The 26,544-nt window shown below is 37.3% G+C and overlaps 1 protein-coding gene across 1 annotated transcript in view; it reads right to left on the reverse strand.

The window, feature by feature from the left end:
• Positions 1-26,544, reverse strand: part of TMEM116 (transmembrane protein 116) — a 63,816-nt gene that overhangs the window by 4,087 nt on the left and 33,185 nt on the right. The window contains exons 4-7 of the mRNA XM_047088436.1: positions 7,447-7,551; positions 1,802-1,851; positions 794-877; positions 300-435 (exon numbers count right to left, since the gene is read on the reverse strand). Coding sequence (XP_046944392.1) covers positions 300-435; positions 794-877; positions 1,802-1,851; positions 7,447-7,551 — 375 coding nt within the window. The remainder of the gene's footprint in view (positions 1-299; positions 436-793; positions 878-1,801; positions 1,852-7,446; positions 7,552-26,544) is intronic.

Genomic DNA, 26,544 nt, shown 5'->3' on the forward strand with positions numbered 1-26,544 from the left:
TACTTGACACATACTAATCTTCTGGTTTGGCTTTCCATGAGGATCCACAGGAACATATATTAGTTCTAGGGTGAGCATAATTATCACATAATTAATACAGGCTCTTTCCCCATTAATCATTTAATCTTGAGAAATCCAAAAACTGAGGTAGTAATTAAAGTATCAATATCTCTTAGCTACTTTCTTAGATCTAGAACTTTAGGAAATGCCTCTCCATCCCATTTTTCCCAGTCCCTAGGAATACTGCTGCATCCCTCCCAATCTTCCCTTTCTGTCCATAAAGGCAGGTAGCACCGTACCACAATAGCAAGGAGGCTGAGGAGAAAGCTGGTCAGGAAAATGGTGATCCCATAAAAATAAAGTGTGGTACAGACTGATGTGTTGACAGAAGGCAGTTCAGCCATGGCTGACGGTGGTGAATACATCAGAATACACCTAGGAAGAGAATCAATGGACAGGAACACTGCTAAAGATACAGAGAGATACCCACATTTGGTGCAACAAAATTTACTAAGTATGCAATTTTACTTATCATTTTGCTAACCCTTTCCCATAACCCCTTATTCTTTCTGATAGACACATTATCTTCTAGTAACTTTGTGTTATATTTCTACTTATGTATTTTTTGCCTTGACTATACCTTGCTCTATAGACTACACCAAGGTACCATAGAACCTTGTTCCAAATACAAACAACTTGACCAGAGTATAGGTAGAAAGTCTTTTCCATCTCTATATATGGAAAAGAAAAGGTGTAGTCTACCATGAAAATGATAGATCTGGTCCTTGCTTACCTGTGGCTCTGACTGAAGTTGCGGAAACATTCACTGACATTGCCCAGACAGAATACAGGTATCATCAACAGCAGAGGTATCAGGCTGGGAGGAAAAAAAAAACTTATCACCCTAATATTCAGACATTTTTATTCCCTTTCCCCTTTGCAAAATACTCTGTTCTTCTCCTAACTCTATCACTCCACCACTCTCCACAAATATATATATATATATATATATATATATATATATATATACATACATACACATATAAATTATTCAAGAAAAATACCTCAAAAGCCTTACAAATACTCCTTAACCAATTGCTAAGTGGAGTGGAGAATGCATTTCATACCTAAATTAATGAAATCTAACATTGTCAGAGAGTCTCTGGGAATGGGTCAAAGTGAAAGGAAAAATCTAACAAGGAGTTCTGTGCTCACTTTCTATGACAACCAGGAATAACTTCATTCTCATCAGCCTCTTCCTGGGAGCTTTTTGAAAGCATACATTTAAATAACCAATTTCCTATCCAGCTAATTATAGCCAGCTCTCTGTAAGAGGAAAAGACCCAAAAATAAAAGTTAAAAATTCTAACATCAACTCTGATATGACCACTGTTTTAGGTAAAATCCAGACCTTTCCTGGGGTTAATAGTTGTAAGACTCTCATCCAATGTTATAAAGGTGGGTAAGATTTTGACAGCCTTCTATTACAACTCTTTATGATATAAAAAGGAATTAGAAGTCTAAAGACTTAAAGGCAAATATTTGTTGACAGTCACATAGAGTTGATGGCAAAACTGAGGCTAAAATTCAAAACTGTAACCTCAAACTGCTTGCCTATTCTATCTGGGAATATGGTACCAATGATAATATATTTGTTGCTTCCAAGTCAGTAAAGTTCTATGAGGACCTAGGAGTTATACAGTCAATGGAAATAAAGGGCACTGTCCTCCAATTTGCTCCAACCTGGACCACAGAATAATGAGAGTCTATACCTAGCCAGAAAGTAAAGCAAAAACCTTACCTTGACAAAATGATGGCTATTTGACCAACATGACAAGTATAATCTACAACCTGTGAAAAGAATAAATGTGAGTAAAGTTTTAGAATATTGCCAATCATGGGGCGCCTGGGTGGCTCAGTCGGTTGAGCATCTGACTTCAGCTCAGGTCATGTTCTCACAGCTCGTGAGTTCAAGCCCCGCATCGGGCTCTGTGCTGACAGCTCAGAGCCTGGAGCCTGCTTCTGCTTCTGTCTCTCTCTCTCTCTCTGCCCCTAACCCACTTGCATTCTGTCTCTGTCTCTCTCAAAAATAAATAAACATTAAAAAAAAAAGAATATTGTTGATCATAATATACTAAATATCAGGTCATCACTTACCACTTGATAGAGCAAAAATTCCCAAGAGCTACCTTGGTTGTGTCAAGCAATATTTGCTACAAAATTCAATTAAATAGATAGTTCCTTAGCATTGGCAATAAGAGAATTGTGTTTGTATTACTATATTCTAAAAAGCATAACAACAATAGCCACAAAGAGAGCCTGAGGGAAGTAGCTTGATATAAGACTTGGATACAACAAATTCTCTTAAGAAGAAAGGTAAATAAGAAATCACACAGTACTCCTCCATCTTCTAATAATAGTTCAATCCTCTTCTCTTTAGATCCAGGGAGGTGTGGACTTTTCAGACCTTATGGGTGGAGCAGAAATCCGTGTATAAGATCACCAGCAGAAAACTTAATAAGCCATGATTAGCATAATAGAGGGGGGTCAAATAAGCCCCTTAGATATAATACCTGTCACACTCTAAAAGAAAGAGCATTTCAAAAACCCCCAGTTGTGTTAGACACTGAAAAATAACTTAACAGAAGAATGGTATCTACCCACTAGAAGTTTATGGTAGAAGACTTTGAACAGATCACCTTAAAGTGAGACCAGAATAGAAAACAAGCTTTTTTCTGTTCTGAGGTAAGAGATCATATTATCTTCTAGAATGGCATTGTTAGGGATCAATAAACATTAAGTGAGCAATTAATCAGTAATCAGAGATGGGTAATTGATGTGCCCTAAAAACTATAGATCAGGAACAGCAAATGATTTCAAGTAAGACAGCCAATACTGACTTTAAGTAAAAGGAGAAATAAGTAAAATTAGTCTTTGGTGACCTTTTCCACCCACGTCCCTTCTCTTTTTATTCTATCCTCTATGAATCAGACTAACCTGTGTTTAATTCTTGTTCTTATATTTCTGTTAATGAATCTCTGATAAAAAAAAACTTACTGATATGGGGTACGTGGGTGGCTCAGTCAGTTGAGTATCCAACTCTTGATCTCAGCTTGGGGCTCCATCTCATGAAGGTTAAGTATCTGATTCTTGATTCTGGCTCAGGTCATGATCTCACGGTGTGTAAGATCAAACCCCGCAGGGCTCTGTGCTGACAGCGCTGAACTTGCTTTGGATTCTCTCCCTTCCTCTCTGCCCCTCCCCTGCTCATGTGCGCACACAAACACACACACACACACTCTCTCTCTCTCACTCAAAATAAATATACATTAAAAAAAAAAACCTTACTGATAACAGTTTAGGGCACAAGTCTTGCTAGGATATTTAAAAGAGAATTCAAAATGAAAAAAACATTTTCAAGGCTCCTGATATAAAGCTATGACAGAATAAAAGGCAGTGGGGTTAAAATTTGGGGCTAGGGTTTGTCTTCTCATGCCATGGCATGAGTTATAAAGTACAGTATGTGCATTTCCATGGACAAAAAACGGTAGAATGCTATATATATATATATATATATATATATATATATATATATATATATATATGAGCTAATTTTATGTCTCTCCCTCCCTTTCTTTCAAAGATTAATTTGTTCTCCTGACAGGAACCCAAGCCTCAGAAAAATATCTCTCCTTGTTCCCATTCTCGGCTTCTGGTCTCATTATGATAACTTTTTTAGAGAATTCCTCTTTAGCCAAATAACTTTTCCCAAACTGCAGTCTCTTAGCTTGTGAGTGAATGAACCTCACATACCAAACTTGAAATACTACCCATATAAGGCTGTAGAACTTTTTAGGCATTCATGTGCTTGAGGGAGAGAAATGAATTATTTTTTTGCAGTATCTTCCAGCTCTAGGATTCTAGGATTATGTAGACAAACACGTAAAAGGACATAATATCCATAGCCATTACTAAATTGTAGGGAGCTGAGAAACTATACAAGTTTAAAATACAGAAGATCAATTATAAGCATTGACTTACCAGATGTAAACAAGAGAAAAAAACACCAGAACAGAGTACTGTGTTACACAATATGGTAAACACTAACCACATGTGGTTAAAATTAAAATTAAATAATTCAGTTCCTCAATCACACCAGCCACATTTCAAGTGCTCAACAGCCACTGGTTAATGGCTACTGAACTGGACAGTGCATGAAATATTTTGATCACTGCAGAAAGTTCTATTGAACAGGGCTTGGATAGACTATAATATCTTGTTCAGGATGCTAACTAAGGTCTCTTCACAGTAAGTTTTCAATGATTTCCTCACTGCCCATTCTCCTTCCAGCAAAAAAGAAAAAAGAGAAAAGTTTTCAAAGCATTCTATGCTCTCAATCTTCTCCAACAACATATATCTAGGACAAGGCTAGAAAAATGCAAGAAACATATCTTCTTTAGAAACCAGTCAGATGAACATCCCCAAAGGCAAGGGAATTAAAAGCAAAAGTGAATTACTGGGACCTTATGAAGATAAAAAGCTTCTGCACAGCAAAGGAAACAACCAACAAAACTAAAAGGCAACCAATGGAATAGGAAAAGATATTTGCAAATGACATATCGGACAAAGGGCTAGTATCCAAAATCTATAAAGAGCTCACCAAACTCCACATCTGAAAAACAAATAACCCAGTGAAGAAATGGGCAGAAAACATGAATAGACACTTCTCTAAAGAAGACATCCGGATGGCCAACAGGCACATGAAAAGATGTTCAACGTCTCTCCTTATCAGGAAAATACAAATAAAAACCACACTCAGATATCACCTCACGCCAGTCAGAGTGGCCAAAATGAACAAATCAGGAGACTATAGATGCTGGAGAGGATGTGGAGAAACGGGAACCCTCTTGCACTGTTGGTGGGAATGCAAATTGGTGCAGCCGCTCTGGAAAGCAGTGTGGAGGTTCCTCAGAAAATTAAAAATGGACCTACCCTATGACCCAGCAATAGCACTGCTAGGAATTTATCCAAGGGATACAGGAGTGCTGATGCATAGGGGCACTTGTACCCCAATGTTTATAGCAGCACTTTCAATAAAGCCAAATTATGGAAAGAGCCTAAATGTCCATCAACTGATGAATGGATAAAGAAATTGTGGTTTACATACACAATGGAATACTACGTGGCAATGAGAAAAAATGAAATATGGCCTTTTGTAGCAACGTGGATGGAACTGGAGAGTGTGATGCTAAGTGAAATAAGCCATACAGAGAAAGACAGATACCATATGGTTTCACTCTTATGTGGATTCTGAGAAACTTAACAGAAACCCATGGGGGAGGGGAAGGAAAAAAAAAAAAAAGAGGTTAGAGTGGGAGAGAGCCAAAGCATAAGAGACTCTTAAAAACTGAGAACAAACTGAGGGTTGATGAGGGGTGGGAGGGAGGGGAGGGTGGGTGATGGGTATTGAGGAGGGCACCTTTTGGGATGAGCACTGGGTGTTGTATGGAAACCAATTTGACAATAAATTTCATATATTAAAAAAAAAAAAAAGAAACCACTCAGATGAGGATTTAGAGTATCACAGCATTTTGGAGCTATAAGTGACATTAAAGATCACAGAGACCAATGCTTCATTTTATGGAAAACTGAGACCCAAGAAAAGGAGATGATGTGCTCAAGATCAGAAAGGAGATAAATGATAGAACTGCATCTAGAAGACAGATTTCCTGATTCACCCTCAAATCTCTTTTGACAATGGAATAGTACCATTTACTCATTCAACAAATTTTTATTGAGTTTCATCATGTGCATGACAGTATACCAACTTTCATTTAGTCTACAACTGATCTGTAGGAGCTAGAGAAAGGTATGTAGGGAGGTTTTCCAGATTCAATTACTCCATGATGCTCTTAAACAAAAATTCCTCTTCAAAAAAACAAAACAAAAAAAAAAAAAACAACAAAAAAAAAACCACAACAGGGGCACCCATCTGTCTCATTGGTGGAGTGTGAGACTCTTAACTTTGGGGTTGTAGGTTCAAGCCCCATGCTGGGTGTAGAGATTACCAAAAAATAAAATCTTAAAAAAAACACACAGCATAATGGATACTGTAAGAAATAAGAAAACTGGAATACTTAGTAAGATTTGTATAGGAAGATTAAAATGTATAATGACAGTCAAAGAAATGAAAATGGCTAGGGCGCCTGGGTGGTTCAGTCAGTTAAGGGTCCAACTCTTGATTTTGGCTCAAGTTATCATCTCACAGTTGTGAGATTGAGTCTTGTGATGGACTCCATGCTGAGTGTGGAGCCTGCTTAAGATTCTCTCTCTCCCTCTCCCTCTGCCCTTCCCCTGCTCTTTCTCAAAAGAAAAAAAAAATGAAATGAAAATGGCTAACATCATAAAAATGTCTTCTAAGATCACTTAGTGATATACTGATAGAATCAAAAATAAGAAACTGAGTGTACTATACAATGGAATACTATTCAACACTAAAAAAAGAATGAATTACTTATGTATGCTATGATGGGTAAACTTCAAAAGTATGCTAAGTGAAATAAACCAGATACAACAGACTATATATTGGATGATTCTACCTATATGAAATGTCCAGAAAAGGAAAATGTATAGAGTCAGAAAGTACATTAACTGTTGTCTAGTGCAGGGGGCGGGCAGGAAATTAACAATAAATGGTCATGAAGAATTTGGGGTGAAGAAAATATTCTAGAACTTATTTATGATCACTATTATACAAGCTGGTAAGTCTGCTTTAAAAGTCATTGGATTGTACACTTGAAATAATAAATTATCTGATAGGTAAAAATATGCATGCATACATGCACACACACACACACAAAATCCAGATGCACTGACTTAGAGTTCTCCTCTCTTTTGTAAGTGTAATACTAGACAATGCCCCAAACTCCCTCTGAACCAAAGGAGGAAAACTATTCCCTGGATCTACCTTGTTTTCTGATGGCCACACATTAACTCCTCTGCCCTTCTGCAAACTGTATCTGTTATCCACACATACTGAAGCAATACAGCCAAGCAGAACACTCTCCCTTTCCAGTACCTGTAGCCCAAATCCCATGTTAGCAAACTAAGCACTTTCCCTGACTCTACCTAAGATCTTATTCTCTACTCTAACAACAATGATGGATTAGCATAGAGCCAATAAGGATTTCCCTTACTTGATGGAACCAGGCAATAATGACAGTACTGTAAATAATGTTTCCTATAATCAAAACCTTTTTATTTTTTTGGTAGCAAGAGAGAAGAAAAAAATCTTGTCAACAGAATGGAAACTCTGTGAGAACATGATTTTTCTTTTATTAACCTCCATGAATTCACCTAGCCAGTGCAGATTTCTTACACTGTTTATCAAGGATATATAGGTTTATTTTAGCATATTGTTAACTGTTAGCTCTGAATAAAACTCACCAGTGCAAATGTGTTCTGTCCACTCTGGTTGTGTCTCATCCTCAGCTCTTTGTACAGATACCAGATGTAACTGACAGTGTAAAAAGATGAGGAAATGTAGAATATCTAGGTGGAAATCAAAACAACTCATCATAACTGTCCCACTCTGATTTCTTTCAGTTTATTACATTATTTTCTATTATAAAAATCCTACCTTAATGGTCTATTAGTAACTTACCATCTAATATCCATTACATGCAAAACTGGGCCATGTCTGGGAATTCTACCCAGGCCTGCCTAATATATGTCCCAGATTCCTTATTTTATCCTTTTGACTGTTTAGAGGAACCACAGCATTATCCACACCCTCTCACCCAACGGTTCCACTTTTATGAAGATATCTTAGAATACTTTTTCTATTTTATTCTTTAATTGGAAAGACCATACTGATTTCCATTTCTAATAATGATAGCCTAGGCTATTTGAACCAAATTTCCCATTAAAAACTTTAAACATGCTGGATAAAAGAGTTTTTAAATTCTTAAAAGCATCAAAGAACTGGGAAGATATAGCAAGGAATCAACAGGACAAAATCCAAGAGTAAAAATTTCTGCTCCCATCTCTGATGAAGTAACAGAATTTTCCTTGCATCCTAAAAACTAAAAGTTGGGAAAAATATATGAAACACTTGGTTTTCAAACATTAGGTAATAATCAGTACAGAAGTGTAATCCCTGAAAGAAGAAAAACAAACAAGTGCCCCAGCTCACTGGCAAGGTAGGGGGTGGTGGTGAGGGGAACACGTGCAATGAGGGAGAATCCAAATGGATGGGCTGTCTTGGTGAGTGAAGAGACAGTTCAGAGTTGGACAGGCCTAAGCAGCTACAGTACATGAAGCAGATTATCAGAGAAGAGGTACCCACACAGAGATACAGTGCTCTGGAAATTTGCAGAGGTACCCTCAAGTCCTTGATTAAGTATTTATATACGCATGTGAGATCGAAAACCATGAAGATCAGGAACAAAACCACCAAAGAGCAGGGTGCCTGGGTGGCTCAGCCTGTTAGGCATCTGACTTTTGATCTCAGCTCAGGTCATGATCTCAGGGTTGTAAGTTCAAGCCCTGTGTTGGGCTGTGCGCTGGGTGTGGAGCCTACTAAAAACAAAAACAAAAACCCACCCTAGAGAAATAGGTGGAACAGTCTTCAAAGGAATAAGTTTGTGTTTTTATCAGCCAGAGTAGAAAGACTTCCTAAGACATAAGCAGAAAATGAAAGTACTATAGAATAAGGTAGAATCATAAGATGAGTATTTCCTGGGGCACTTGGGTGGCTCAGTCAGTAAGTATCTGACTCTTGATTTTGGCTCAAGTCATGATCTCACGATTTGTGAGTTCAAGCCCTGCACTGGGCTGTGGAGAGCCTGTTTGGGACTGTCTCTCTCCCTTTTTCTCTGCCTTTCCCCTGCTCTTTCTCTCTGAATAAATAAACTTCAAAGAAGAAGAAGAAGAAGAAGAAGAAGTAGAAGAAGAAGAAGAAGAAGAAGAAGAAGAAGAAGAAGAAGAAGAGGAGGAGGAAGAGGAGGAGGAGGCGTATTGCCTCACTAATGGCACCAAATTAGTTGTACATGAGAGACTGCTCTAATGAAAGTTTAAAGGAAGCCTTACAAAAATAATCCTTGGAAAGGATCCCACAGATTCAGAGTTAGCTACATCCAAGAACAAAACCAAATTTAAAGGAATATATATATATATCTAATAATCAACAATGTAAAATCTGTAATGTCTAACATCTAATAAAATATTATAAATCATGGTTGGCTTGTGAGCTCCACTGAAGAGCCTGAGGTTGGGCCACTGCTGCCTGCCATCAGCTCCTGGTCCTGGCTCCTCAGTGGTGGGCAACGTTTAGTCGGCCCATGGAGATCGCACCAGCACTGCTGAGCCCTGGTTCCCTGAGGTGGCAGCATGCCTGGCCCTCTGCCTGGCTCCACATAAGATCAGATTATGCAAGAATATGGGACAAAGCCAACAAGCTAGGTGTCATGAAGCTTTCTTGCATATCTAGGTACCAGGTTTGACCTGAAGAGATGGCTGCTGTATATTTTGCAGCTGGTTTTATATCACATTTCAGCTCCAACTTTGCATCCTAAGAACACTTAAACATTTTTGCAGGTCTATTTTATAGAACTTGAAAGACCTTAAAACTTTCTGGTTGCCATAAGTGTATCTTTCTTTTCTACTCATCAGTAAACATCTGTGACCTACTGTGATAGATTTTCCAAACAAAACGTTTAGCAGTTTAGCAAAGTAGGCCCTCTGTGGCACTCAACAAATGGAGTTTCCCCAAGCACAATTCTGTAAGAAGTATGTGTGTGTTTGTGTGAGTGTGTATTTTAAATTATTATTTAATATTGTAAAAAAATTTTTGATATCAGGGATTCTGGCTGTGAACTTGATGCACAATAATTGTGGTCAAAAATATTTGCTGGTCTACAGAAAATCACTAATGTTTTGTGACCATATAAGTTGTAACGGTGGGTTGTTCTATGTGTAGGTATTATTGTTAAATAGAGGGACTGTTTCCAGGCACAGAATATGAATCATAAGTTAGGATGGATATTAGATACAATTATAATCACATAGCAAAGGTCTGTGGTCCTAATTCTACAAATGCATGGTCAGGAATTAGGACAAACTGGATGGAGATGGACCATTTAACACGTGGACTCTGCCTAGTTGTGTTGAAAAATACTTTGCCTCCATGCCTTAAAATACCCATGTGGAATCTGTGCTCCTCTCATTCACACAAAGAGCTCCCTGAACACTGAACCTCTAAAAACAAAAGGTCTCAGGGCGCTTGGGTGGCTCAGTCGGTTAAGCATCTGACTTCGGCTCAGGTCATGATCTCATGGCTGGTGAGTTCGAGACCCATGTGTGCTGACAGCTCAGAGCCTGGAGCCTGTTTCAGATTCTGTGTCCTCCCCTCTCTCTGCCCCTCCCTCGCTTGCACTCTCTCTCTTTCCCTCTCAAAAACAAATAATAAACATTAAAAATTTTTCAAAATAAAAAAAAGAAGAAAAAGTCTCCCTTAGGTCTGGGCCAGCCACTCCCACCCACCACCCTCCCCTCGTCCTGCACTGCTGCTTGGGAGAAGCCAGTTCACCTCTGTATCTGTCATTAAAAACAGAATTTGGATTTTCTGCTCAAGTTTCCCCAAATTCTTTTTAAGAGGTGCCATGTTCAACTGCTTGAGCTTTGTTTTAGCAAACCCCTGCCCAAACTTGCTTGCAGACTATTCTTCACCTTGTTTCCAAGGTTGAGGAAAAGAAAGCAGTCTCTGTTTTGAGGAGGTGGAAGTATACGTTTTTTATTTGTTCAGGACCACATTTTGTAAAATGTGGTCGCTTTGTCCTTTATTATTGTTTCTGGAAAATAAGTTTTATTAAAATTGTCTGAATATAGAATAGTTTTATTAATTAGGGCTTATTTTGAAAAATTCTGAGTTCAATTCAGATGTATGCCAGTACCTTTCAAAGTAAGGTAATACTCAGAGACAGCTGTTCTGACCATATGGTTTAGAGAAATTTCTGGACTATTCATATTCTAAGATTCCTTATTAATGAATGTCTAACTTAAATGTAACCAAAAACTGCACCATTATTCTTTGTACATTTTCATTATATAATGTTAATGAGCTTACTTTCAAACAAATAAAATACTTAAGCTATTTGTTTACCTTGCCTTCTTAAAAAAAATATTATAAATGATGCAATGAAGCAGGAAAATATGGCCCACAACCAAGAGAAAAATTAATCAATGGAAACGGACACAGAAATGACAAATTATGAAAATAAGTAGATAAAAAATGTTAATGATATACTTTATATGTCCAAAAAGAAAGTGTGAGCATGACAAGTAGAGAAATAGAAGAGATAAAAAAGACCCAATTTGAAATTCCAGAGATGAAAAATATATGAAGTTTAATTATGACAAAGTAGAAACTGCAAAAGAAAAGATTAGCAAACTTAAAGATACAGAAATAGAAAATATCTAAAATGAAACACTGAGAGAAAAACACACTTAAAAAAATGAACAAACCCTCAGTTTGCTGTGAGACAATATCAAGAAGGCTAATTAATATACATAGAACTGGAATTCCAGGAGTAGAGAGGCAAGGAGAAACAAAATATGTTTGAATAAATAACCATTTTTTTTCAAATTTAATGAAAATATAAAGCATAAGAAACATGGAAAAAAACATACCAAGATACATTATCATCAAATTAATGAAAATCCGTGATAAACAGAAAACAACAAAAGCATTCAGGGTAAAAAGCCATATTATGTACACAGAACCAAAGATAATAATGACATCACACTTCTTATAAGAAATAATACAATCCAGAAAACACAGGCATATCTTTAAGGTAACTTTAATAAGAAAAAAAAATGTCAACCTCGAATTCTATACACGTCAAAAACACCTTTAAAAACCAAGGACATGGGAATGCAAGCCGATGCAGCCACTCTGGAAAACAGCATAGAGGTTCCTCAAAAAACTAAAAATAGAACTACCCTACCACCCAGCAATTGCACTACTAGGCATTTATCCACAGGATACAAGTGTGCTGTTTTGAAGGGACACATGCACCCCCATGTTTATAGCAGCACTACCAACAATAGCCAACGTGTGGAAAGAGCCCAAATGTCCATCCATGGATGAGTGGATAAAGAAAATGTGGTGTATATATATACACAGTGCAGTATTACCAATCAAAAAGAATGAAATCTTGCCATTTGCAACTACGCGGATGGAACTGGAGGGTATTATGCTAAGTGAAATTAGTCAGAGAAAGACAAAAATCATATGACTTCACTCATATGAGGACTTTAAGAGACAAAACAGATGAACATAAGGGAGGGGAAACAAAAATCATATAAAAACAGGGAGGGGGACAAAACAGAAGACACTCATGAATATGGAGAACAAACGGAGGGTTACTGGAGTAGTTGTGGGAGGGGGGATGGGCTAAATGGGTAAGAGGCACTAAGGAATCTACTCCTGAAATCATTGTAGCACTATATGCTAACTAATTTGGATGTAAATTTTAAAAAATAAAAAAATAAAAAATAAATTTAAATAAATTAAAAAAAAAAAAACACGGACAAAAGTTAAGGGCTTCTGCAGACAGACAAAAGCTGAGAGAATACACTGAAGCAGACCATTACTATAAGAAGTGTTAAAGGAAGTCATTCCGGAAAAAATGTGATAACAGAAATTTGAATCTATACAAAGAAATTAAGAGTACCAAAAATGGGAATAGTTTGGTGCTTCCTTAAATAATTAAACAGAATTACCATACAATTCAGCAATTTCATTCGTAGGTACACAACTCAAAGAACTGTAAACAAATAAACAACTACATGTATACCTGTGATCATAAAAGCACTGAGAATAATAGCCAAAAAGTGGAAATAGCCCAAATGTCCATAAACATATGAATGGATAAATAAACTGTGATATATCCATACAATGAAATACTATTCAGCCATAAAAAGGAGTGAAAGACTGATACATGCTGCATGGATGACCCTTCAAAACATTATGCTAAGTGAATAAAACCAGACAAAAGGTCACATTTTGTTTGTTTTTTAAAAAATTTTTTTTAACATTTATTTATTTTTGAGACAGAGAGAGACAGAGCATGAACAGGGGAGGGTCAGAGAGAGGGAGACACAGAATCCGAAACAGGCTCCAGGCTCCGAGCTGTCAGCACAGAGCCCGACGCGGGGCTCGAACTCATGGACCGCGAGATCATGACCTGAGCTCAAGTCGGCCACTTAACCGACTGAGCCACCCAGGCGCCCCAAAAGGTCACATTTTGAATGATTCTATTAATACAAAGCATCCAGAATAGATATACCCATAGAGACTAAACTCAGATTGGTGGTTTCCAGATAGGCAAAATGGGGAGAAATTGCTTAACAAGAAAGGGGTTTTATACTGGAATGACAAATGTTTTGGAACTATATAAAGATGGGGGTTTCACCACATTGTTGAATGTACTATTACCACTGAACTGTTCACTTTAAAATGGTCAATTTTAGGGGCACCTGGGTGGCTCAGTCGGTTAAGCATTCGACTTCGGCTCAGGTCATGATCTTTTACCTCCACGGGTTCAAGCCCTGCATTGGGCTCTGTGCTGACAGCTCAGAATCTGGAGCCTGCTTTGGAATCTGTGTCTCCCCCTCTCTCTTTGTCTCTCCCCCACTGATGCTCTGCCTCCCTCTCAAAAATAGACATTAAAATTAATTAATTAGTTAATTAATTTTAAAAAATGGTCAATTTTATCTTACATGAACTGCATCTCAATAAATTGCTTAAAAATTTTTTTGGGCATGAGAGGATCCTGATGAAGATGGTAGAATAGGAGGATCCTGAGCTCCCCTCTCACTGACACACCAAAGCTACTCTACAAACAAAGCAACTGTCTGAGAACAATCTGAAGATTAGAACAGTTCTTCCATACCTGAAGATATAAAGAAAAAGCCATATCAATAAAAGTTGGAGGGGAAGAGACATGGACTGGTCAGGACTCACACCCTCAGCATACTGACTCACAGTAGGAAGGATGTCACAGGTATGGAGGTCCTCCCTGAGGAGTAAGGGGTTTAAACACCACATTGGGCACTGCCTGCCCTGGGGACCAGCACCAGGAAGACAAGACCCCAGTGCAGAGCCCAAAGCTAGGCATGAACTCTATGGCCCTGAGATCAAGACCTGAGCTGAGATCAAGAATCAGATGCTTAGGAGCACCTGAGTGGCTCAGTCAGTTGAGCATCTGACTCTTGATTTTGGCTTAGGTCATGATCCCAGTATTGTGGGATGGAGCCCTGTGTCAGGCTCTGTTTTGAGCAAGGAGCCTGCTTAGGATTCCCTCTCTCTGCTCCTCCCCCAACCTTGCACTCATGCTCTCTCAAATAAAGAGAGAGAGAGAGTCAGACACTTAACTGACTGAGCCACCCAAGCACCCCAGGGCTGCAGTTTTAAAAGAACCTGGGCCATATATGAAGATTTATTGACTAATTTTAGGGCAGGTGATGGAAGGATGGAATCTATAGGAACTTTCTCTAGGAATGGAAATGCTGGTAAATGTCATTATTCTTGCCCTCCTTCGATCTAGCTAGCCCAACTCCGGTGGGCACCTGTTCTGACACTCTCCACCTACCTTGCAAGCACTGCTCAACCAACCTCAACATTCCCCTGTGGACATGCCCCACCCAACCCACCTGCCATAGCAGGTGCCCCCTCCAAAGCAGCTCCTGCCAGGGATGGGACTGGCTCCACCTACCAGTTACTCACAACAGCTGTGGCTGGGCCCTGCATGCAGCTACACCTGGGGCTAGCCTCAACCACCAGCATACCCACAGCAGCCACAGCCAGGCCTTTAAGCCAGTTGTGCCAGGGACCAGTCCTGCATACCATGCACCCATAGCAGTAATGGGCCAGCTACAACAGAAGGGCACATACAGCCTATACAAAAGACATCCCTGGAGCACCTGGTTCTGGTGACCAGAGAGGAATGTGTTTCTGGGCCCCAAAGGATGCCCTCTACATAAGGCCACTGCATCAAGACCAGGAGGCACAGCAGGTCTACATAATACAGAGAAACAAACACTGAGAACCAGGTAAAATGAGGAGACAGAAGAATATGTTCTAAATGAAAGAACAAGACAAAACCTCAGCAAAACAACTAAATGAAATGGAAATAAGCACTCCACATGATAAAAAGTTCAAAGTAATGGTCATTAAGATGCTCACTGAACTTGAGAGAATAAACACAGTGATAATTTATAGAAAATATTAAAAAAACAATCAAAGATGAAGAATACAATAACTGAAATGAAAACTAGAGGGAATCAACAGCAGATAAGAACATGCAGAATGTATCAACAATCTGTTAGAGGGTAGCAGAAATCATCCTAGCTGAACAAAAAGAAAAAAGAAAAATGAGGATAGTTTTAAAAAACATTACAAAGAAAAAGAAAAATGAGGATAGTTTAAGGGACCTCTGGGTAACACTGAGTATACTAACATTCACATTATAGTGGTCTCAGAAAAATAGAGAAAGAAGCAGAAAACTTAAAGACTTCCCTCACCTGAGGAAGGAAACAAACATCCAAGTCCAGGAAGCAAAGAGCACCCCAAGCAAAATGAATCCAAAGAAGTCCACATCAAGACACATAATAATTTAAACAGAGAATTAAGCAGAATCTTAAAAGCAGTAAGAAAAAACCAACTAGTTAGTTACATAAAAGGGACAACTCATAAGACTATTAGCTGACTTTTCAAGCAATAACTTTGTAGGCCAGAAGAGAGTGACATGATATGTATATTCAAAGTGCTAAAAGGAAAAAAAAACTACAACCAAGAATACTCCATCTAGCAAGATTATCATTCAGAATTGAAAAATAAAGAATTTCACAAAAAAAGTAGTTCATCACCATGAAACCAACCTTTCAAAGAAATGTTATAGGACCTTCTTTAAGGGGAAAAGAAAAGGCCATAACTGGAAGGAAATTATGAAAGAAAAAAATCTTATTGCTAAAAGCAAACATAGTAAAGGTAGTGGATCAATCACTTATAAGCCTAATATGAAGGTTAAAACACTAAAGCAGTAAAATCAACTATACCTAAAATAGTTAAGGGATACACAAAATAAAAAGATATAAAATGTGACATCAAATACATAAAACAGGGAGGCAAGTAAAAACGTAGTACTTTTAGAATGTGTTTGAACTTAAGTGATCATTAACTTAAAATAAACTGCTATAATACATAGGATATTATATATGAATCTTAAGGTAACCACAAACCAAACCCTAGAATAGACACAAAGAAAATATAGAGAAAGGAATCCAAACCTAACACTAAAGAAAAACATCAAATCACAAAGGAAGAAAGCAAGAGATGAAGAAAGGAGTGAAGAACTACCAAAATATACTGAGGAATGCCTAAATATATAAAGCAATTATTAAAAGATCCTAAAGGAGAAATAAGGACCAACAGAATAATAAAGGGGACTCCAATACCCCACTTTCAACAATGGAGAGATAATACAAACAGAGGATCAATGAGGAAACACTGGACTTGAATTACACTTTAGTCCAAATGGACCTAACAGACATATACAGAACATTCCATCCAACAGTAGCAGAATATACATCCTTTTCAAGTGCACTTGGAATATTCTCCAGAATGGATCAAATATTAGGTCACAAAACAAGTCTTAACAAATTTAAGAAGACTGAAATCATATCAAGTATCTTTTCCAATCACAATGATATGAAACTAGAAATCAGTAACAAGAGGGAAACCGTAAAATTCCCAAATATGTGGAAACTGAACAACACACTACTGAACAACCAATGCAGCAAAGAAAACGTCAAAAGACAAATTTAAAAATATCTTGAGACCAATGCAAAAAGAAACACAACATATCAAAACTTATGGGATACAGTAAAAACAGTTCTAAGAAGTTTAGAGCAATAAACGCCTACATAAAGAAAAATGAATATCTCAACCTAAGTTTACACCTCAAGAAACTAGAAAAAGAACAAACCAAGCCCAATAGTAGAAGGAAGGAAATAACAAGATTTGAGCAGAAATAAATTAAATAGAGGATGAGGGGCGCCTGGGTGGCTCAGTCGGTTGAGCGTCCGACTTCAGCTCAGGTCACGATCTTGCGGTCCGTGAGTTCGAGCCCCGCGTCGGGCTCTGGGCTGATGGCCCAGAGCCTGGAGCCTGCTTCCGATTCTGAGTCTCCCTCTCTCTGTGCCCCTCCCCCGTTCATGCTCTGTCTCTCTCTGTCTCAAAAATAAATAAATGTTAAAAAAAATAAAAAAATAAATAAATAAATAGAGGATGAAAAACAATAAAAATATCAACAAAACTGAGCTTTTTATGAATCTAAACAAAATGGACAAACTTTTACCTAGACTAAGACAAAAGGAGAAAAGATTCAAGTAAATAAAATCTGAAACTTAAGAGGAGACATTACACAAGAATAAAAGGCATGGTACAAGAAATACAGTCAATGATATTGTAACAGCATTGTATGGTGACAGATAGTAGCTATACTTACAGTAAGCACAGCATAATGTATAGAGATGTTGAGTCACTATGATGTATACCTGAATCCAATGTAACACTGTGTGTCAACTACAGTCAAAAACATTTTCTTCAGTGATTTTGACCAGCTTTATTGGAAAATATTATGGAAGTTTTGGCAACTATACATTATTTGATAAAAATATTATTAACATGGAGTGCCTCGGTGGCTCAGTTGGTTGGGTGTCCAACTCTTGACTTCAGCTAGGGTCCTAAGGTCGTGGGATCAAGCCCCATATCAGGCTCTGCACTGAGTGTGGAGACTGCTTGAGATTCTCTCTTTCTCCCTGCCTCTGCCCCTCTCCCCAACTCATGCTAGCTTTCTCGCCCTCTCTCTTTAAAATTAAAAAAAAATTAGGGGTGCCTGGATGGCTCAGTTGGTTAAGCATCCACCTTTGGCTCAGGTCATGATATCACAGTTCGTGAGTTCAAGCCCCACATGTGCTCTGTGCTGACAGCTCAGAGCCTGGAGCCTGTTTCAGATTCTGTCTCTTTCTCTCTCTCAAAAATAAACATTAAAAAAATTTTCTTTCAATTTTTTAATGTTACTAACAGATAATGAACTGGGTAATAGGACAAAAGGATCATTGATCCAATAACATTTAATTACCATTTTTTTACTGTCAAAAAAAGAAAAAGAAAGGAAAGACATTACAACCAATACCACAGAAATACAAAAGATCCTAAAAGGCTATTATAAACAATTATACACCTACAAATTGAGTAGCATAGAAGAAATGGATAAATTCCTAGAAATATACAAATTATCATGACTGAACCTGAACAGAACAATAATGAGTAAGACACAGAATCCGTAACTATCAACCTCCCAACAAAGAAAAGTTCAAGACCATTCAGTTTCACTGTTGAATTCTACCAAACATTTGAAAAGAAAATAATGTGAAATCTTCTCAAACTCTTCCAAAAAATTTCAAGAGGATGGAATACTTTTAGGAGGCCAATATTATCCTGTTGAAAGCCAGACAAAAACACTACTAGAGAAGAAAATCCCAGGCCAATATCCCTGATGAACAGAGATGCAAAAATCTTCAACAAAATACCAGCAAACAAAATTCAACAGAACATTAAAAGGATCATATGCCATTACCATGTGGGATTTATTCCTGGAATGCAAGGATGTTTCAACATATGCAAATCAATAAATGTGATACACCACTGCTGAGAGCTTACCTAAGCTACTCCATGGCACTGCTGCCTTGGCCTCCATTTTGTTGAACCAATGCGTCTGCAATATCCTTAAACTGACACTAGCCCCTCAGGTGAGTGCATGTCCTTGACAGTAGTCCACCGAGTAACAGTAAATGTAAGTTCCTGATATGATCTCCCCAGTAGCCCTTGTGACCAACAGTATCCCCTGCCTCCCAGCACCAGTGTGCTTTATGTGCTCCTTGGATAATACCTCCATGGGCTTATGAAAATTCTGCTCCTTTGGTTTGAATTGGTTGATCTGGCCCTAGCCTAGGCACCCCAAAGCATTCCACCCACAGACCCAGATCCTGCCTCTCTGTCTACAGTCTGTCCTTGACCTTGCCATGTGGCCCCTTAAAGAGGGATGTACACTTCCACTGTGCTCCACTTCACAAATTTAACAAAGTTATAACAAGTACATAAACAGAACAAAGTAATCACATGATCGCCTCAACAACTACATTAAAAACATTTAACAGAATTCAGCATCCTTTCATAATAAAAACTCTCAACAAATTAGATATAAAAGAAATGTACTTCAAAACAATCAAAACAATAAAAACCATATATGACAAGCCCACAGCTAACATCATTACTTAGCAGTGAAAATCTGAAAGCTTTTCTTCTAAAATCGGAATAAGACAAGGATGTTGCCTCTTGCCACTCCTATTCAACACTGCACTGGAAGTCCTAGCCAGAGCAGTTAGGCAAGAAAAAGAAATAAAAGACATCCAAATTGGAAAGGAAGAAGTAAAATTGTCTCTGTTTGCAGATGACATGATCTCTTACATAGAAAATGTCAAGAACTCCATAAAAAACTTTTAGAATAAACAAGTTCAGTAAAGCTACAGGATACAAAACCAACCTACAAAAATCAGCTGTGTTTCTAAATACAAACAACAAACTATATGAAAAGAAGTTTAAAAAACAACGTAATTTACAATAGCATCAAAAATAATAAAATAGTTAGGGGTACCTGGGGGGCTCATTTGGTTAAGCATCCGACTTTGGTTCAAGTCATGATCTATTTGTGAGTTCGAGCCCCATGCTGGACTCTGCTATCAGCCTAAAGCCTGCTTCAGATCCTTTGTCTCCCACTCTCTCTCTCAAAATTAAAAGAAACATTAAAAAAAGAAAGGAATTGCTATTAAAATAATAATAATAATAATAATAATAATAATAATAATAAAGGAATAAATTTACCCAAGGAGATGAAAGATCTGTGCACCAAAAACTTCAAAACATTGATTAAATAAATAAACTGAAGACACACATAAATGGAAAGATATCCTGTGTTCATGGATTGGAAGAATTAAGGTTGTTCAAATGTCCATACTACCCAAAACAAACTACAGGTCCAATCCCTATCAAAATTCCAATGGCATTTTTTTTTTTTTTTTTTTAGAGAGAGAGCACAAGCTGGGAAGAGGGGCAGAAGGAGAGAGATTGAGAGAGAGAGAGAGAGAGAGAGAGAGAGAGAGAGAGAGAATCTTAAGCAGACTCTGTGCTCAGTGCAGAGCCTAATGCAGAGCTCGATCCCATGACCTTGGGATCATGACCTGAGTCAAAATCCAGAGTTTTGGATACTAAACCGACTAAGCCACCCAGGCGCCCTTCCAATGGCATTTTTTTTTTTTTGAGAAAAATGGAAACACAAAAGTCCTTGAATAGCAACAGCAATCTCAAGCAAGAACAAAAATGGATGCATCACATTTCTTGATTTCATATTATGTCACAAAGCTATAGTAGGCAAAATAATATGGTATGGTAAGCAAAATAATGCTTATTGCAATTGCTAAAGTATGGTATAGTAAGCAAAATAATATGGAATAAAAACAGACATATAAGGGGGGCCTGGGTGGCTCAGTTGGTTAAGCAACCGACTTCAGCTCAGGTCATGATCTCGCAGTTTCTGAGTTCGAGCCCTGCGTCGAGCTTTGTGCTGACAGCTCAGAGCCTGGAGCCTACTTCAGATTCTATGTCTCCCCCTCTCTCTGCCCCTCCCCTGCTCACGTTCTGTGTCTCTCTGTCTCTCAATAATAAATAAACGTTAAAAAAAAAAAGACATATAAGACAAAAAAAACCAGAATTGTGAATCCAGAAATAAACTTAACCATACATAGTCAACTAATCTTTGACAAAGGAAACAATGCAGAAAAGATAATCTCTTCAATATAGGGTGATGGCAAAACGAGATATCCACATTAAAAAAAAAAGAAAGAAATTGGATCCTTATACTATACACAAAAGTCAACTCAAAATGGATTAAAGACTTAAATGTATGACCTAAAATTCTAAGCTCCCAGAAGAAAACACAAGGGAAAATGTTTGAGATTAGTTTTGGCAATGAATTTTGCATATGACACTGGAAGCACAGGCAATAAAACAAAGATAAACAAGTGAGACTACATCAAACTAAAAAGCTTCTGCACAACAAAGGAAACCAACAAAATAAAAAAGCAACCTACATAATGGAATTAAATATTTGTAAAACCTGTATCTAATAAGGGGTTAACAACCAAAATATGTAAGAACTCATACAACACAACAGCAATAACATAACATAACATAACATAACATAACATAACATAACATAACATAACAACATAACATAACATAACATAACCTGATTTAAAAATGGGCAAAGGACCTAAACAGACATTTTTCCAAAGCAGGCATACAAATGGCTACCAGGTGTATGAAAAAGTACTCAACCTCACTAATCATCATGGAAATGCAAATAAAACCACAGACATCACCTCATACCTGTTAGAATGGTTACTATAGGGCGCCTGGGTGGCGCAGTCGGTTAAGCGTCCGACTTCAGCCAGGTCACGATCTCGCGGTCCGGGAATTCGAGCCCCGCGTCAGGCTCTGGGCTGATGGCTCAGAGCCCGGAGCCTGTTTCCGATTCTGTGTCTCCCTCTCTCTCTGCCCCTCCCCCGTTCATGCTCTGTCTCTCTCTGTCCCAAAAATAAATAAACGTTGAAAAAAAATAAAATAAAATAAACATCAAAAATATTTTTTTTAAAAACATCAATGTTAAGAAGAAAAACTGAGGAACTGTCCCAGATTAAATGAGATTAAGGAAATATGAAAACTAAACGTAATGTGAGGTTCTGGATGGGATCCTGGACCAAAAAAGACATTAATGGGGGGGGGGGCGGTAATCAGGAGACAATGAATAAAATCTGTAGGTTAAATAACATTACATAATCAGATTACACATTCTTTTCAAGTATACATGGAACACTTTACAAGATGGATCACATATCAGGCCACAAAACAATTCTCAATGAATTTAGGATTAAAATTTTATAATTTATGTTCTCTGAGAACAATAAAATTATATTACAAATTAGTAACAAAAATAAATCTGGAAAATCAACAAATATTTGGAGGCTACAAACACTCTTCTAAATAACCCGTGGATCAAAGAGGAAATTATAAGATAAATCAGAAAATATGTTGAGTTGAATAAAAATGAAAGTACTGGACACCAAAATTTGTGAGATGCAGCTATCATAATGTTTACAGGGAAAATTGTAACTTTAAATGTTTACATATAAAATTTTAAAGAGTTTAAAATCAATATGCTAAGTTTCCACCTTAAGAAGCTAAAATAAAAGAACCCAAATCAAGTAGAAAGAAAATAACAAAGTGGGAATCAATAAAATAGAAAATAAACAAACAACTGCAATAATCGGTGAAACCAAAACATGGTTCTTTAGAAATATCAGTAAAACTGGTAATCATTTAAACTAAGATCAAGAAAGAAATACAGTAGAATTGGATTACCAATATTAAGAATGATAAAGAAGCTACCACCACAGATCCTAAAGACATTAAAATTTTTTAATGTTATTAATAAGTTTATGCCAGTAAATTCTACATTGTAAATGAAACTGGAAAATATCTTAAATAAAACAAATTACAAAAAATTACACAAGAGGAAATAATACACTTTTCATAAGTAAACATCTTTCCACAAAGAAAGGCCCAGGTGCAGATAGCTTCACTGGTAAACTATAGCAAACATTTAAAGAAGAGATTACAAAGTATTGCATAAATGCTTTCAGAAGAAAAAAAGAGGAGGCAACACTACACAGCTTATCTTCATGAACAGAGAATTATCCTGATTACAAAACCTAACAGAGATAGTATCAAAGACAAAGAAAGAAAACTACAGAGCAATATGAACATAGATACAAAGCACTACCAACTGAACACATCAATAAATAAAAAGGAATACATAAGGAACAAGTTAGTTAGTCTGAGTAATGAAGGATAAATTGAAATTCAAAGTCAATCAATGAAATAACAGTAAGTTACTACTTCACACCTACTAGAATGGGTATAATCAGAAAGACAGATGTAATAACAAGAGTTGGCAAGGATGGAGTCATTGGAACTCTCATACACTACTGATCAGGATATAAGACAATTAGTCCCTTTGGAAACTTGGCAGTTCCTCAAAAGGTTCAACACAGGGTTACCATATGACCTTGCAAATGCACTCTTAGGTATATATCCAAGAGAAATGAAAACATGTCCACACAAAAACTTATACACAAACATTCAGAGCAGCACTGTTTATAATAGCCAAAAAGTGCAAACAACTCAAAAGTCCATCACCATTCAAGGGATTATCCAGCAATAAAAAGGAATTAAGTATTAATACGTGCCACAACACACATTACGAACTTTGAATATTGAAATATTATGAACCTTGAGGACATTATTCTCAGTGAAAGAAGTCAGTCACAAAGGACCACATATTGTAGGACTTCATTTATATGAAATGTATGGTTCCATTTACATGAAATGTCCAGGATAGGCAAAATTTTAAAGACAGGAAGTATAGTAGTGGTTACCTACTGCTGGAAGAACAAGGGGACTGAATGGTGATGAATAAGAAGTGTGGGGTTTTGAGGTAATAAAAATATTCAAAAATTAATTGTGATGATAGTTTCACAACTCTGTGAATATACTAAAAGCCACTGAATTGCACACGTTAAATGTGTAAGTTACATATCAATAAGTTGTTTTATCAATAAGATTGATAAACTTTATCCAGATTGCTCCAGAAAAGGCAGAAGGAAAACAGATTGCCAATATCAAAAGTGAGAGAGGTGGTATCAGTACATATCTTACAGCTATTTTTAACAATTATAGGGAGGGGTGCCTGGGGGGCTCAGTCAATCAACCAACTCTTGATTGTGGCTCAGGTCATGATCTCACAGTTCGTGAGATCCAGCCCCACACTGGACTCTGTCCTGACAGCGCGGAGCCTGCTTGGGATTCTCTCTTTCTGCCCTTCTCTCTCCCTCTCTATCTCAGAATAAAGAAATAAATTTTTTAAAAATGATACGGGAGGGGCGCCTGGGTGGCGCAGTCGGTTAAGCGTCCGACTTCAGCCAGGTCACGATCTCGTGGTCCATGAGTTCGAGCCCCGCGTCGGGCTCTGGGCTGATGGCTCAGAGCCTGGAGCCTGTTTCCGATTCTGTGTCTCCCTCTCTCTCTGCCCCTCCCCCGTTCATGCTCTGTCTCTCTCTGTCCCAAATAAATAAACGTTGAAAAAAAAAATTTTTAAATGATACGGGAATGTAATTAACAACTTTATGCTAATAAATTCTACAACTCAGATGAAATAGAAGTTCATTGAAAGAACTTGCAATTCCTTGAAAGATGCAAACTACCAAATTTTAATCAAGAAGAAATAGATAACCAAGAATAGCTCTATATTTAATATAGAAATTAAATTCTTGGTATAAAATTCCCACAAAATAAACTCAAGTTCCAGATGGCTTCGCTAGTGAATTCTACCAAATATTTAAGGAAGAAAGAAATAATAACAATCCTATTCAAACACTTCCAGAAAATTGAAGAGAAAGAAATGCTTCCAAACTCATTCTAAAAGGCTACAAATACACTGATAAGAAAACCAAAGACTTGTCAAACAAGGAAAACTAGACTAATATTTATCATGAATACTGATGTAAAAAAATTCTTTATAAAATTTTAGCAACTCACATCCAACAACATAAAAAAAGAACAAAACGTCAAGATCAAGTAGGGTTAATTCCAGGAATACAAGGTTGCTTTAACATTTGAAAATCAATCAGTCTAATTAATCATATTAACGAAGTGAAAAAGAAAAACTAATTAAAAAAACAACAACACAAATGTCCATCCTCAGTAGAATGCACAAATAACTTATGATAGAGTCAGACTAAGGAATATAACAATGGAAATTAGTAATAAAACTAGAGCTACAAACAACATGAATTACACAAATATGATGCTGCATATAACAGAATCAAGACAAAAGAATATAAATAGTATAATTCCATTTATATTAAGCTTAAAAATAGACAAAATTAAACTATATATTTTAGAGATGCAAACACAGAAGGTAAAACCACAAAGAAAGTAAGGATATCATCACATCAGGGTAGTGGGTTTGGGTTACTTCTGGAAAGAGGGAACCATCTGTCCCTGGTTTGTTACTTGGCTCCTTTGTGCAAAGGAGCACAAAGAAAGCTTTCGAGGTGTAGTCAATGTTGTATTTCTTGACCTGTATAGCAGCTACATAAATACTATTTCACAATTATCAGTTAACTCGTACTCTAAGTGTTATGCACTTTCTTATGTATATTTCAAAGTTTCAAAGTTGTAAGGCAAAGAAACATTATTAAATAAAGCTTCCCCCTGCACAACTCCCTGTATCCAAATCTTTAACTCCTAAGTAAACTATGTTCTTTTTCATCTTATTTTCCAATCCTTGTCCACATACATACACATTTTTAGTGTATGTGCTACTGAAGCGAGTGCTCACATGCATTTTTAAATAATTGCCATCCTAGGGAGGATTCAGAGAAGATGGTGGAATAGGAAGCACCAGGAATCTGTCATCCCACCTAAACAATAATTGCACTGGCAGAATCTGTCCGATACAACTACTTTGAAACACTGGAACCTACTGAAGGCTTGCCGCTTTCCAGGGAAGGCATGGATGGCAAATTGTGGTTTGTTTCCATCATTTTCAACCCCTACCACAATAACAGCAATCCATCCACTAACATCAGCCCTGTGGGCAGGCAGGTGTGAAAGTGTTCCTGGATACATACACAATTCCATTTCTGGATATATACAGAAAAGTATTGAAAGCAGTGACTCAAAGAGGTATCTGTACACTCACATTCAGAGCAGCATTATTCACAAGAACTAAAACATGGAAGCAACCCAAGTGACCATCAATGGATGAATAGATAAGCAAAATGTGGTACACACACACACACACACACACACACACACACACACAATGGAATATTATTCAGCCTTAAAAAAGAAGGAAATTCTGCAATATGCTACATCATGGATGAGCCTCGGAGACATTAGACTAAGTGAAATAAGCCAGTCACAAAAAGACAAATACTACATGATTCCACTTATATGAGGTATGCAGAGTATTCACAATCACAGAGACAGAAAGTAGAATAGTAGTGGCTGCCAGAGGCTGAAGAAAGGAAAATGCAGAGTTAATGCTTAATGGGTACACAGTTTCAGTTTTACAAGATGAAAAAAGATGAAGAGAGTTATGGAGATGGGTGGTGATGGTGGTTGTACAACATTATTAATATATTTGACACCACTGAACTGTACACTTAAAAATGGTTGTGGTGGTAAATTTTACATAGTTTTCTACAATAAAAAATACGGGGGGAAATGCCATCACA

The sequence above is a fragment of the Lynx rufus genome, unplaced genomic scaffold (assembly GCF_022079265.1).
Source record: "Lynx rufus isolate CCGP_SWC_20201006 ecotype Redwood Valley unplaced genomic scaffold, mLynRuf1.p SCAF_24, whole genome shotgun sequence".
Taxonomy (NCBI): domain Eukaryota; kingdom Metazoa; phylum Chordata; class Mammalia; order Carnivora; family Felidae; genus Lynx; species Lynx rufus.